This window comes from Dreissena polymorpha, chromosome 6 (genome assembly GCF_020536995.1).
Source record: "Dreissena polymorpha isolate Duluth1 chromosome 6, UMN_Dpol_1.0, whole genome shotgun sequence".
Taxonomy (NCBI): domain Eukaryota; kingdom Metazoa; phylum Mollusca; class Bivalvia; order Myida; family Dreissenidae; genus Dreissena; species Dreissena polymorpha.
This window is the reverse complement of record NC_068360.1, coordinates 46,529,458-46,544,707: the sequence shown is the minus strand read 5'-3', so window position 1 is coordinate 46,544,707 and position 15,250 is coordinate 46,529,458. Positions and strand designations below refer to the sequence as shown.

Genomic DNA, 15,250 nt, shown 5'->3' with positions numbered 1-15,250 from the left:
AGAAATGAAGAAATTATAGTAAAAGGCAATTTTGGGCGGGTGTGGTCTATGTGGGCGGGGCCCCAGGGTTGGTAATGGGGCCATGCATAGTTGAGATTGACCGTATTGTCATAAGAGAGGTTCAGTATCAATTTGAAGTGAATCGGTGTAGAAATGAAGAAATTATAGTAAAAGGCAATTTTGGGTGGGTGTGGTCTATGTGGGAGGGGCGCCCCAGGGTTGGTAATGGGGCCATGCATAGTTGAGATTGACTGTATTGTTATAAGAGAAGTTCAATATCAATTTGAAGTGAATCGGTGTAGAAATGAAGAAATTATAGTAAAGGCAATTTTGGGTGGGTGTGGTCTATGTGGGCGGGGCCCCAGGGTTCGTTATGGGGCCATGCATAGTTGAGATTGACCCTAATGTCATAAGAGAAGTTCAGTATCAATTTGAAGTGAATCCGTGTAGAAATGAAAAAATTATAGTAAATGGAATTTTTTGGTGGGTGTGGCCTATGTGGGCGGGCGCCCCAGGGTTGGGATTGGGGCCATGCATAGTTGAGATTGACCCTAATGTCATAACAAAAGTTCAGTATCAATTTGAAGTGAATCCGTGTAGAAATGAAAAAATTATAGTAAATGGAAATTTTTGGTGGGTGTGGCCTATGTGGGCGGGGCGCCCCAGGGTTGGGAATGGGGCCATGCATGGTTGAGATTGACCGTATTGTCATAAGAGAGGTCCAGTATCAATTTGAAGTGAATCGGTGTAGAAATAAAGAAGTAAATGTAAAATAACCTAAAAAAATGAGTGATAATTTCTGACGCGGCCCCACCCCAACCGCTATATCTTTTGACCCAGGGGTCAGATCAAAATTCCAAATAGTGCAGGGTCGCACATATGCTCATAGCTACCATGTGTGTAAGTTTCAAGGTTCTAGTGCTTTTAGTGTAGGAGGAGATAGTGGCCAGGACGGACAGACAGACAGACGGACGGACGGCGGAGATAACCACAATATCCCCACCTTTTTTCAAAAAGCGTGGGGATAATAAACAGAGTACTCTATACTGTATCAACAGAGTACTCTATACTGTTTCAACAGAGTACTATACACTGTTTCAACAGAGTACTCTATACTGTTTCAACAGAGTACTCTATACTGTATCAACAGAGTACTCTATACTGTATCAACAGAGAACTCTATACTGTATCAACAGAGTAATCTAGACTGTATCAACAGAGTACTCTATACTGTATCAACAGAGTACTCTATACTGTATCAACAGAATACTCAATACTGTATCAACAGTGTACTCTATACTGTATCAACAGAGTGCTCTATACTATATAAACAAAGTACTCAATACTGTATCAACAGAGTGCTCTATACTATATAAACAGAGTACTCTATACTGTATCAACAGAGTACTCTTTACTGTATCAACAGAGTACTCTATACTGTATCAACAGAGTACTCTATACTGTATCAACAGAGTACTCTATACTGTATCAACAGAGTACTGTATACTCTATCAACAGAGTACTATATACTGTATCAGCAGAGTGCTCTATACTGTATTAACAGACTACTCTATACTGTATCAGCAGAATACGCTATACTGTATCAACAGAGTACTACATACACTATTCTGCATCAGCAGAGTGCTCTATACTGTATCAACAGAGTGTTCTATACTGTATCAAAAGAGTACTCTATACTGTATCAGCAGAATGCTTTACAACATCAGTAGAGTGCTCTATACTGTATCAAAATAGTACTTAATACTGTATCAACAGAGTACTCTATACTGTATCAACAGAGTAATTTATACTGTGTAAACAAAGTACACTATACTATACTAGAAATGGCGCGGCAGAGGCCGACGCGTATCCCCACGCCGAATGTTTGACCTAGGTGTGCCCCAGGGTTGGTAAAGGGGCCATGCATAGCTGAGATTGACCGTATTGTCATAAGAGAAGTTCATCATCAATTAGAAGTGAATTGGTGTAGAAATGAAGAAGTTATAGTAAAAGGCAATTTTGGGTGGGTGTGACATATGTGGGCAGGGCGCCCCAGGGTTGGTAATTGTGCCATGCATAGTTGAGATTGACCGTATTGTCATAAGAGAAGTTCAGTATCAATGTGAAGTGAATCGGTGTAGAAATGAAGAAATTATAGTAAAAGGCAATTTTGGGCGGGTGTGGTCTATGTGGGCGGGGCCCCAGGGTTGGTAATGGGGCCATGCATAGTTGAGATTGACCGTATTGTCATAAGAGAGGTTCAGTATCAATTTGAAGTGAATCGGTGTAGAAATGAAGAAATTATAGTAAAAGGCAATTTTGGGTGGGTGTGGTCTATGTGGGAGGGGCGCCCCAGGGTTGGTAATGGGGCCATGCATAGTTGAGATTGACTGTATTGTTATAAGAGAAGTTCAATATCAATTTGAAGTGAATCGGTGTAGAAATGAAGAAATTATAGTAAAGGCAATTTTGGGTGGGTGTGGTCTATGTGGGCGGGGCCCCAGGGTTGGTTATGGGGCCATGCATAGTTGAGATTGACCCTAATGTCATAAGAGAAGTTCAGTATCAATTTGAAGTGAATCCGTGTAGAAATGAAAAAATTATAGTAAATGGAATTTTTTGGTGGGTGTGGCCTATGTGGGCGGGCGCCCCAGGGTTGGGATTGGGGCCATGCATAGTTGAGATTGACCCTAATGTCATAACAAAAGTTCAGTATCAATTTGAAGTGAATCCGTGTAGAAATGAAAAAATTATAGTAAATGGAAATTTTTGGTGGGTGTGGCCTATGTGGGCGGGGCGCCCCAGGGTTGGGAATGGGGCCATGCATGGTTGAGATTGACCGTATTGTCATAAGAGAGGTCCAGTATCAATTTGAAGTGAATCGGTGTAGAAATAAAGAAGTAAATGTAAAATAACCTAAAAAAATGAGTGATAATTTCTGACGCGGCCCCACCCCAACCGCTATAACTTTTGACCCAGGGGTCAGATCAAAATTGCAGGGTCGCACATATGCTCATAGCTACCATGTGTGTAAGTTTCAAGGTTCTAGTGCTTTTAGTGTAGGAGGAGATAGTGGCCAGGACGGACAGACAGACAGACGGACGGACGGCGGAGATAACCACAATATCCCCACCTTTTTTCAAAAAGCGTGGGGATAATAAACAGAGTACTCTATACTGTATCAACAGAGTACTCTATACTGTTTCAACCGAGTGTTTTATACTATATAAACAGAGAGCTCTATACTGTATCAACAGAGCACTATGTACTGTTTCAACCGAGTTTTTTTTATACTGTATCAACAGAGTACTCTATACTGTATCAACAGAGTACTCTATACTGTATCACTCTATACTGTATTATACTTTAATATTGCCCTAGAATAAAATTCTCGCGACAGTTATGGTGGAAGGGCATAATTAAAGATTTATATAAATTTTTCATACATTTTAAAGAATATAGATTTTAATTGATTATGCGGAGAACAGTATAAGTAAAGAGGGTGTTTACGTCTTCTTTGGGCATGTTAACAAATATATGAATGCACGAACCCTTGAAATTGATTAAAGATGAGTCAACAGAAGGGGTTGAAGATTAGCTTCACATGTACCTAAGGCATGGATTTGAAGATGAGCTAATACACATACCCTAGACATGGGGCTGATTATGAGCTAACACACATACCCTAGACATGGAGTTGAAGATGAGCTCCACACATACCCTAGACATGGAGTTGAAGATGAGCTCCACACATACCTTAGACATGGAGTTGAAGATGAGCTCCACACATACCTTAGACATGGAGTTGAAGATGAGCTAACTCACATACCCTTGACATGGAGTTGATTATGAGCTAACACACATACCCTAGACATGGAGTTGAAGATGAGCTCCACACATACCTTAGACATGGAGTTGAAGATGAGCTAACACACATACCCTAGACATGGAGTTGATTATGAGCTAACACACATACCCTAGACATGGAGTTGAAGATGAGCTCCACACATACCTTAGACATCGAGTTGAAGATGAGCTAACACACGTACCATAGACATGGAGTTGAAAATGAGCTACCACACGTACCATAGACATGGGTTCGAAGATGAGCTCCACACGTACCATAGACATGGGTTTAAAGATGAGCTAACACACTTAACATAGACATGGGGTTGAAGATGACCTAACACACGTACCATAGACATGGAGTTGAAGATGAGCTACCACACGTACCATAGACATGGGTTCGAAGATGAGCTAACAAACATACCATAGACATGGGTTTGAAGATGAGTTTCGCACGTACCATAGACATGGGTTGGAAGATGAGCTCCACACGTACCATAGACATGGAATTAAAGATGAGATAACACACGTACAATAGACATGGAGTTGAAGATGAGCTACCAAACGTACCATAGACATGGGTTCGAAGATGAGCTAACAAACGTACCATAGACATGGGTTAGATGATGAGCTCCACACGTACCATAGACATGGAGTTAAAGATGAGATAACACACGTACGATAGACATGGAGTTGAAGATGAGCTAACACACGTACCGTAGACATGGGTTTGCAGATAAGATAACACGTACCCCAGACAATGGATTGAACATGAGCTTACACACTTACCTTAGACATGGAGTAAAAGATGAGGAAACACATGTACTAAAGACATTGGGTTACACATGAGCTAACACACGTATCTTAGACATGGGTTAAAGATGAGCCAACACACGTACATAAGACGTCGAGTTGAAATGAGCTAACACATGAATCTTAGACATGGCGTTGAAGATGAGCTTATACACGTACCATAGACATGAGGTTGAATATGATCTAATACACGTACCGAAGGCATGGAGTTGAAGATGTGCAATATATGCACCTTAGACATGGGATTTAAAATAATCTAATACACGAACCTAAGACATGGGTTGTAAATAAGTTAACACACGTACCTAAGCCATGGGGTGTAGATAAGTTAACACACGTACCTTAGACATGAGGTTGTAGATGAGCTACACACGTAACATAGAAGACGTGGGATTGAAGATGAGCTACACACGTATCTTAGACATGGGGCTATATATGGGCTTCACACGTGCCCTAGAGATAGGGTTGTAGATGAGCTACACAAGTACCCAAGACATGGGGTTGAAGATAAGCTACACACGTACCGAACACAAGGGTTGTATAGTAGTTACTCACGTACCTTAGACATGGGGTTGAAGATAAGCGTTCCCAGTCCTGAGCCCATCGAGCCCAGTCCGATAGCGAGGGAAAGTCGCCGGTCGAAGTAATGGGCGATCATCACGTACGGGGGCATGTTCAGCAGACCGAAACCCAGCCCTGTCCGAACACAACTGCTTAGCAGGGCATACGTGCAGGGTTTACATATTGGAAAACTATGTCTCGAAATATTGCATACTTCGGAAAAATAGCAGCAACACAGTTGCATTGCGTAAAACGGGTATCGAAATTCCACGTACCTGCGATAAGACCAAATGATATATATAGCCATAGGACAGAGGAAGCGAACGCGCTGATAAGGAAACCGGAAGTGGCTACCAGAGTTCCCACAAACGCCACCGCGCGGCATCCGAAGCGGTTCACAAAGGCACTGGTCAAGGGACCTTAAAAAACGTACGCGAAAGTTTTTAGCTCATATAATTAATGACTATGGAACTACCGTCACTTTCTAATGATTTTGTCTTGTATTATACTAGATCTTTTCTTTTGCTTTATGTTTTGGTATCTGGCAAAGGGAGCCTGCCACCTAAAATTGAAGCTGGTAAGATATAGAAAAAATATCACAAAGCATGAAAAAATATAAATAAAGTATAAAAATTGAACACATAAACAAAACACAGGTAGGTAAACATAAAATTAAAGTACCAGGCATGTGTGATGTGGTAGGGTTTCATATATTACTTCATTTAAATACAAACTTTCAATCGAATAATTCCCGATTGTAAGCAATCTACGAGCGAGAGGTCTTACCTGACAGCAGCATGGCCCCGACCTGTATTGACATGATGAGGGATGTCTCGCCCTTGCTCCGACCGAACACGCGCACGAGCTCCATAAAGAGGATGCCGAATGAGTACTTGACGCCGTCCACAAGCAGGTTCATCACGAGTGCCGAGGCCACTATGACCCAGCCCCATCCGCCGTCAGGTTTTGCGCACATGGCCTACACTAATAAGCAGACCTTCCGCAATGCATCATCATCATCATCATCATCATCATCATCATCATCGTCGTCGTCATCATCATCATCATCATCATCATCAGCATCATCATCATCATCATCATCATCATCATCATCATCATCATCATCATCATCATCATCATCATCATCATCATCATCATCATCATCATCATCATCATCATCATCATCATCATCATCATCATCATCATCATCATCATCATCATGATCATCATGATCATCATGATCATCATCACCATCATCATCACCATCATCATCATCATCATCATCATCATCATCATCATCATCATCATCATCATCATCATCATCATCATCATCATCATCTTCATCATCATCATCATCATCATCATCATCATCATCATCATCATCAGCATCAGCATCAGCATCATCATCATCATCATCATCATCATCATCATCATCATCATCATCATCATCATCATCATCATCATCATCATCATCATCTTCATCATCATCAACATCATCATCAACATCATCATCATCATCATCATCATCATCACCACCACCACCATCACCATCATCATCATCATCATCATCATCATCATCATCATCATCATCAACCAACATCTTGGTAATCGTTATCGTGATCAGTAGCAGCAGCTAATGATACTACCTTCTTCATATAATTCACAGCAGCAGTAGTAGCAGCAGATATACGAGTAAAGAAAACGCTTAGTGTTTTATTTTGAAAAACAATCATAAACATTAACATTTAATAGTTGAATGTGTACTTTTAATTGGATCACCTGTCCTTTGAAAGAAACTCCAACTGATGTCCGGTATGTGTAGCATATGGAGTGCCTGCATGATTTAACACCATCTTATCTTTGGAAAGACCTTGCACTACAGCAGTGTTATCTTCTCTATTTACAGGCATATGTATTAATTGTAGAAGTGTAAAGTGTTTAAACCAGTTAAACGCCATTTTTTATGTTGCGTTTTCACCTTTTTAAAGAAAGTGTAATTGAAGTAAATTAATACAAACAAATGGTATTTCTATTGATAGATCGTTAATAATTCATCTACCGGTACTTCATTTTGTTCCTTTTGTACGTCTTGCCTACAATCTCCGATCGCTATCGACGTTTCATTTCATGTTTCCGATCAAGCATCAGCGTTGGATAACTACGTACATGTATATATACGAGCCTCGCTGTGGGGAAAACAAGACTTTATTTATGTTGCACTTTATTATTGGTCAGCAACTATTTAAAACTATAAACCAAGCCCATCTTGCGAGGTAGTTATGTTATGTTGTCAATACGACTTACTAAGATGTTCCCATTACCTTCGAAGTTATTAGGTCGCTGCAACGAGGTAGTAATGTCGCTTACACGAATTACTTTGTAGTTCCAAGTAAGGCTTAAGGCATTCCCAGGAATTACTCAGTAAATAAAAAAATCATTATGTTCATGATCCAAAAACAGAATGTACATGCTGTTTGCTTTTACCGAAATCTACACGTGTTTTTTTTAAATAAATATAAACGGATTTTTTAAAATAAATATATAGGGACTGCGACTTGAAGTGATTCAGACTGCCATTTTTAACAGTCTTAACGGGCGCACAAGAGATTTACATGCGCGTGTACAGGCTATACAAGAAACAATACGTCTATGCTATGGCGGAAAACCAAACTTACTTCTCTAAAACCGTGTATACCGGTACATTCAAATATCACGGCTGATGAATGGTGTAAGCATTTAGTTATTTACGCTAAGATACAGGTGCTGTTGAAATTGACAATTCTGAAAACATAGAATTTACTGACGTATCAGCATACAAACTTAATGAAGTATTAGCCGTACAAGAATTTGAACGGTCATTGCCCAAATTGACCAACAACAAAAGTTGTGGTCTTGATGGTATTCCAGCCAAATTAAATAAGTATACCTCGAATGAAATAACTCAGTATTTAAGTATGCTCTTTAACAACATTCTCGATTCAATTTAGTTTCACGATTCGTGGGGAACCAGCATAATATGTCTTACTTACAGATCGGGAACAACCATATTAAATGACCCTGGAAATGACAGGGGGCATTTCTGTTACTATGCACGATGTGTATTTTCAGAAAAACTTAATACATGTGTATACTATTTGGCCGAGAACAATAATAAAATTGCAGCATCGCTTGCTGGCTTTAGACGTGGGTACTCGACAGTTGACAGCATTTTTTTGCCTTCAATTTATGATACAAAAATATATATCGAAAACAAAAGGCAGATTCTTTCGTTTATGTGTTGATTTAAAGGAAGCTTTTGATTCCATAAACAATTTTAAATCATTTAAATGTCTTGAAAGAAAGGCTTACATTGTAAGTGTCTGAATGTTCTAAAAGCTATGTATATGAACATAAAGCCCATGTACAAGTGTAAAAAAATAAGTGCTCAACTGATAATACTACATACTCAGTTGAGCACGCTGTTTCCGATTTATTGATTTATCTTGGAAAACATAACTGCATGTAAAAACATGTGTCTGAAATAATGTTCATCTACTCTCGCTACTATTTGATGGAAACGAAATCAATTAACCGTTAAATATTGTTTTGGCTAGTTTAAATGACGACACTATGGTCTGGTATATGATTTATTAATCATGGAGCATATGTAACATGATTATTTGAAATAAATGATGGGCCATGGTTTGCGAACAATCTACTTTCGAGAAGTTTCGTTAAAAGCTAGTGAGTGAAAAGCGGGGATACGAGAAGACGCGTAACCAAAATGTCAAGCAATAGTATGTCAAGTTTTTTTAGGCCAAAAGTAGCATCAGTTATAATTTCAACACCGAATTTATGTTTTTTACTTCTTTTGATTATTAATGGATACAGTTTTTTTGTATATAGAGAAGCCATGTTAAATATATATCAATCTAAGACAACATAAAAAATTTCAATAAACACTAGCTCTGTATATCAGGAACCATGCCATGTTTAACAGATATTATTACTCTACAAACATACTATGGTAATCAATAGATTTAGTACAAACCTTCTAAACAAATTGATAATCGATTCGGGTATTTTGCAATCAAAATATAGAAACGTAAAACACATCTTTTTAGCTTGAAGTCGGTAACCTATGTTTTCTTCAAAAGCATTCCATGGCCCATTTCATTCTTTTTTGTGAGCGGATTGACACCAATTCTAATCTTAACAATATCTGAGTGGAGCTTTTGTAGACAGCCCAAACTCGGTCATTCATTTGAAAACATTCCGTGGGCTATATAGGCCATAGCGCAATTACAAACAACTTATTTACTTACCAGACGTGGAATTCGTGTCCGCATTGTAAGAAAGCTTTCGTCAAACTCAACCTCACGTTGGAAGAAAATCTTTTTCTATGACAACCTGTTACAAAAGACACAATATCCAAAAACTGTAAGTAAACTGTTCGATTGCAAATTAAATTTTAGTTGGTTTTTTTTGTGGGGCGGGGAGGGGTGTACACTTATTTTCTACATCTGGATTTGTTTATTAGACCATGCATAGTTAGAGTAAAGCCTATTAATACAATGGATCTATATATCATAAGACCTATACATATTTAGAGTTACGACCATTGATATAGAAGATCTATTAATCATTATACCTATATATTGTATTATTCACAGTTTTCAATGTTTTCATTGTGACTCATGGTACGAGCAAATTGTTCAAAAGATCTATCAAATATATAATTGCTCTTCATGCACAACATTTTTCACGATTATTAGCTTACGTTAAAATACATTCCGAACTTACCTTGTGTGGCAAGACAGCTTTTAAAGTGCGATAGATCATCAACGTTTATAAACCACCAAAGAATGTGCTGGAAGATAAAATTACTTAATGTCTTTTTTAATTCGATCTTCCGATTTTGCTGGGTTTTCCATGTTCATTGATTAACAACCATGACGTGTTTCATATTTGCGTTGAATAAGACCGAGTAGTTCATTGAAATCTCTGCACAATTGAGGAAGTTACGGCCGTTCAAAGCGATGCATATATATATATATATATATATGGATGGAGGAACAGGAGGAGGTGCATGAACAGGCGGAGTATGAGGAGGAACAGGAGGAGGAGGAAGTGGAGGAGGAGGAGTAGGTGGATGAGAAGGAACAGGAGGAGGAGTATGTATGAGAGGGGGAGGAACAGTAGTCGGTAGAGGTGGAGGAACATGAGTAGGAGGAGGAGGTGGTAAAGGTGGAGAAACAGGGGAGGTGGAGGTGGAGAAGGAGGTGGTGAAGGTGGTGAAGGTGGTTGCAGTGGTAGAAGAGGAGGAACAGGAGGAAGAGTACGTGGGAGAGGAGGAGGGGAGGAACAGGAGGTATGGGGCGGATGAACAGGAGTTGGAAGTGGTTACAAATACATAAGGCCAAAGTTAAATGAATTTCGAAACACTTGCGAGAAAGTGAATACGTTTTCATAACATTCTAGATTTAATATACTAGTATTAGACATTTAATATTTAATACACTTTTTTAAGGTAAACGCATCTTATAATCCATGGTACTTGTTTCAAAAGTTTTTCGTAAGGAAATAGTCATGCCCTTGAAATACTAGTATTGGGGAAATAGCGTGTGAACAAAACATTTGGGAATTACTTTAACGTGGTACAAATTGACGGAGAAAATTAAATACATAGTTGTAAATTTTATTTTGTGTGAAAACTAAATGAGTTTCAAGACATTTTCAGAAAGAACGTGTCAAGTATTCGGCTACATATACAGAATATAAAAAATCATTATGGCTGTACACACTTAAAGCTATGCTGCATCTCTTTTTAATTCTCGCGCGTGTATTGAATTCCTCTCTCAGTACCTTTTATGGAAACAGTCTCGTGTTTAAGTCGTTTATTAGAAATTGGCATTTTATAAGCAAGGGAAAACTTGCCGTTCGGCTGTAATAAATAGCAAACATGACTTTCCCATGTTACCTATGTATGCGTCATGCGAAGTAATTTTGTGGAATTAAATATTCTAAAAACAAATTGCTAAAACCCAAGTAGATATATTGTTATTTCAATTTTCCACACGACGACCAAAGTGACGTTTTAGAGGTTTAATGTGCATTTAATCGTGCTTTACAATGAACGTACATTTATCAGTTCAAGTTATGTTTAACTCATGTACAATAAATGGTTATTATACGAATGGTCAAACATGGTTTTATTTAAAATGTGCCAAAACGGTAATGTAACATTCTAGTTATAGTTGGTTTACCGATAAAGAAGATCACAGTAACTGTATCCTGCTTCGGGAACCCTTTATCGACCATCATATAGGGCAAATACGCGAAGGGGACATTCTGTGCCAGTTCTGTTAGCAAGTTGGAGACAATCAATATAACAAAGCCCGGGTTGCGTAAGGGCGCGATACTAAACCACCGTTTCTGTCCCGTGTAGTTGCGTTGCACGTCTTCGGTAAAAGCACGCTTTTGGTTAATCTGTAGAAATGACTTTGCTGGAATAATTTCAATAATTTCAGTACATGTGTTTGTATCATCTTCCTCGATACCTTGTTTTTCCAGCAACTTGGTTTCTAAGACCGCCTTGTCGAGATTTGAATTTGACATTAACTTTAAAGAAACATTTTGTTGAAATGATTTAATTTCAACACTATCTCCATTATCCAAATCCCGTGTTATATCTAACTCAGTGTCGGGAATTGTTTGTCTTTGCCCGTGTTTGTCTGGTTCACGAGCTGTGTGGTTGAGCGGACGCAGGACGAGCGAGCAGGCCAGTCCGTGAAGGATCATACCCGCCTGTATAACAAGCGTGCCCCGCCAGGAGAACTCGTCAATGAGCATCTGAAGCGGCATATAACAGTTTACTGTATCAAAACAGCATTATATACTGTATCAACAGAGTACTCAATACTGTATCAACAGAGTACTCAATACTGTATCAACAGAGTACTCTATACTGTATCAACAGAGTACTCAATATTGTATCAACAGAGTACTCTATACTGTATCAACAGAGTACTATACACTGTATCAACAGAGTACTCTATACTGTATCAACAGAGTACTCTATACTGTATCAACAGAGTACTCTATACTGTATCAACAGAGTACTCTATACTGTATCAACAGAGTACTCTATATTGTATCAACAGAGTACTCTATACCGTATCAACAAAGTACTATACACTGTACCAACAGAGTTCTCTATACTGTATCAACAGAGTACTATATACTGTATCAACAGAGTATTATATACTGTATCAACAGAGTACTCTATACTGTATCAACAGAGTACTCTATACTGTATCAACAGAGTACTCTATACTGTATCAACAGAGTACTCTATACTGTATCAACAGAGTACTCTATACTGTATCAACAGAGTACTCTATACTTTATCAACAGGGTACTCTATACTGTATCAACAGAGTACTCTACACTGTATCAACAGAGTACTATACACTGTATCAACAGAGTACTCTATACTGTATCAACAGAGTACTCTATACTGTATCAACACAGTACTCTATACTGTATCAACAGAGTACTATATACTGTATCAACAGAGTACTCTATACTGTATCAACAGAGTACTATTTACTGTATCAACATAGTACTCTATATTGTATCAACATAGTACTCTAGACTGTATCAACAGAGTACTATACACTGTATCAACAGAGTACTCTATACTGTTTCAACAGAGTACTCTATACTGTATCAACAGAGTACTCTATACTGTATCAACAGAGAACTCTATACTGTATCAACAGAGTACTCTAGACTGTATCAACAGAGTACTCTATACTGTATCAACAGAGTACTCTAGACTGTATCAACAGAGTACTCAATACTGTATCAACAGTGTACTCTATACTGTATCAACAGAGTGCTCTATACTATATAAACAAAGTACTCAATACTGTATCAACAGAGTGCTCTATACTATATAAACAGAGTACTCTATACTGTATCAACAGAGTACTCTATACTGTATCAACAGAGTACTCTATACTGTATCAACAGAGTACTCTATACTGTATCAACAGAGTACTCTATACTGTATCAACAGAGTACTCTATACTGTATCAACAGAGTACTATATACTGTATCAGCAGAGTGCTCTATACTGTATTAACAGACTACTCTATACTGTATCAGCAGAATACGCTATACTGTATCAACAGAGTACTACATACACTATTTTGCATCAGCAGAGTGCTCTATACTGTATCAACAGAGTGTTCTATACTGTATCAAAAGAGTACTCTATACTGTATCAGCAGAATGCTTTACTGCATCAGCAGAGTGCTCTATACTGTATCAAAATAGTTCTTAATACTGTATCAACAGAGTACTCTATACTGTATCAACAGAGTAATTTATACTGTGTAAACAAAGTACACTATACTATACTAGAAATGGCGCGGCAGAGGCCGACGCGTATCCCCACGCCGAATGTATGACCTAGGTGTTGGTAATGGGGCCATGCATAGCTGAGATTGACCGTATTGTCATAAGAGAAGTTCATCATCAATTAGAAGTGAATTGGTGTAGAAATGAAGAAGTTATAGTAAAAGGCAATTTTGGGTGGGTGTGACATATGTGGGCAGGGCGCCCCAGGGTTGGTAATTGTGCCATGCATAGTTGAGATTGACCGTATTGTCATAAGAGAAGTTCAGTATCAATTTGAAGTGAATCGGTGTAGAAATGAAGAAATTATAGTAAAAGGCAATTTTGGGCGGGTGTGGTCTATGTGGGCGGGGCCCCAGGGTTGGTAATGGGGCCATGCATAGTTGAGATTGACCGTATTGTCATAAGCGAGGTTCAGTATCAATTTGAAGTGAATCGGTGTAGAAATGAAGAAATTATAGTAAAAGGCAATTTTGGGTGGGTGTGGTCTATGTGGGAGGGGCGCCCCAGGGTTGGTAATGGGGCCATGCATAGTTGAGATTGACTGTATTGTCATAAGAGAAGTTCAATATCAATTTGAAGTGAATCGGTGTAGAAATGAAGAAATTATAGTAAAGGCAATTTTGGGTGGGTGTGGTCTATGTGGGCGGGGCCCCAGGGTTCGTTATGGGGCCATGCATAGTTGAGATTGACCCTAATGTCATAAGAGAAGTTCAGTATCAATTTGAAGTGAATCCGTGTAGAAATGAAAAGATTATAGTAAATGGAATTTTTTGGTGGGTGTGGCCTATGTGGGCGGGCGCCCCAGGGTTGGGATTGGGGCCATGCATAGTTGAGATTGACCCTAATGTCATAACAAAAGTTCAGTATCAATTTGAAGTGAATCCGTGTAGAAATGAAAAAATTATAGTAAATGGAAATTTTTGGTGGGTGTGGCCTATGTGGGCGGGGTGCCCCAGGGTTGGGAATGGGGCCATGCATGGTTGAGATTGACCGTATTGTCATAAGAGAGGTCCAGTATTAATTTGAAGTGAATCGGTGTAGAAATAAAGAAGTAAATGTAAAATAACCTAAAAAAATGAGTGATAATTTCTGACGCGGCCCCACCCCAACCGCTATAACTTTTGACCCAGGGGTCAGATCAAAATTCCAAATAGTGCAGGGTCGCATATATGCTCATAGCTACCATGTGTGTAAGTTTCAAGGTTCTAGTGCTTTTAGTGTAGGAGGAGATAGTGGCCAGGACGGACAGACAGACAGACGGACGGACGGCGGAGATAACCACAATATCCCCACATTTTTTTCAAAAAGCGTGGGGATAATAAACAGAGTACTCTATACTGTATCAACAGAGTACTCTATACTGTTTCAACCGAGTGTTTTATACTCTATAAACAGAGAGCTCTATACTGTATCAACAGAGCACTATGTACTGTTTCAACCGAGTTTTTTTTATACTGTATCAACAGAGTACTCTATACTGTATCAACAGAGTACTCTATATTGTATCACTCTATACTGTATTATACTTTAATATTGCCCTAGAATAAAATTCTCGCGACAGTTATGGTGGAAGGGCATAATTAAAGATTTATATAAATTTTTCATACATTTTAAAGAATATAGA

General features: G+C 38.7%; 1 protein-coding gene and 1 long non-coding RNA gene across 28 annotated transcripts in view; one reads left to right on the top strand and one right to left on the bottom strand.

Annotated features, from left to right (window-relative positions):
• LOC127834514 (monocarboxylate transporter 12-like) overlaps nucleotides 1–15,250 on the bottom strand; it is a 34,582-nt gene that overhangs the window by 16,225 nt on the left and 3,107 nt on the right. For 16 of the 26 annotated variants that reach the window (XR_008027974.1, XM_052360407.1, XM_052360399.1 and 13 more), the window contains exon 5: nucleotides 11,466–12,051. The exons of 1 other annotated variant lie outside the window; for it this stretch is intronic. Coding sequence is in view for 24 of the 25 variants with exons in the window: in XM_052360407.1 (XP_052216367.1) it covers nucleotides 11,466–12,051 (586 nt within the window). In the remaining variant the exon portion in view is untranslated. Of the gene's footprint in view, nucleotides 1–5,218; nucleotides 5,370–5,495; nucleotides 5,640–6,006; nucleotides 6,218–6,866; nucleotides 6,886–6,984; nucleotides 7,069–11,465; nucleotides 12,052–15,250 lie in introns of those variants that run through there. 9 more of the 26 variants (XM_052360393.1, XM_052360391.1, XM_052360396.1 and 6 more) reach the window with 9 other exon arrangements.
• On the top strand, nucleotides 302–14,756 carry LOC127834518 (uncharacterized). 2 transcript variants are annotated; one of them, XR_008027976.1, is made up of 2 exons: nucleotides 302–719; nucleotides 14,636–14,756. It is a non-coding gene; the product is annotated as an uncharacterized LOC127834518 (long non-coding RNA). The 2 variants fall into 2 exon arrangements; XR_008027975.1 differs by lacking the exon at nucleotides 302–719 and adding an exon at nucleotides 2,363–2,858.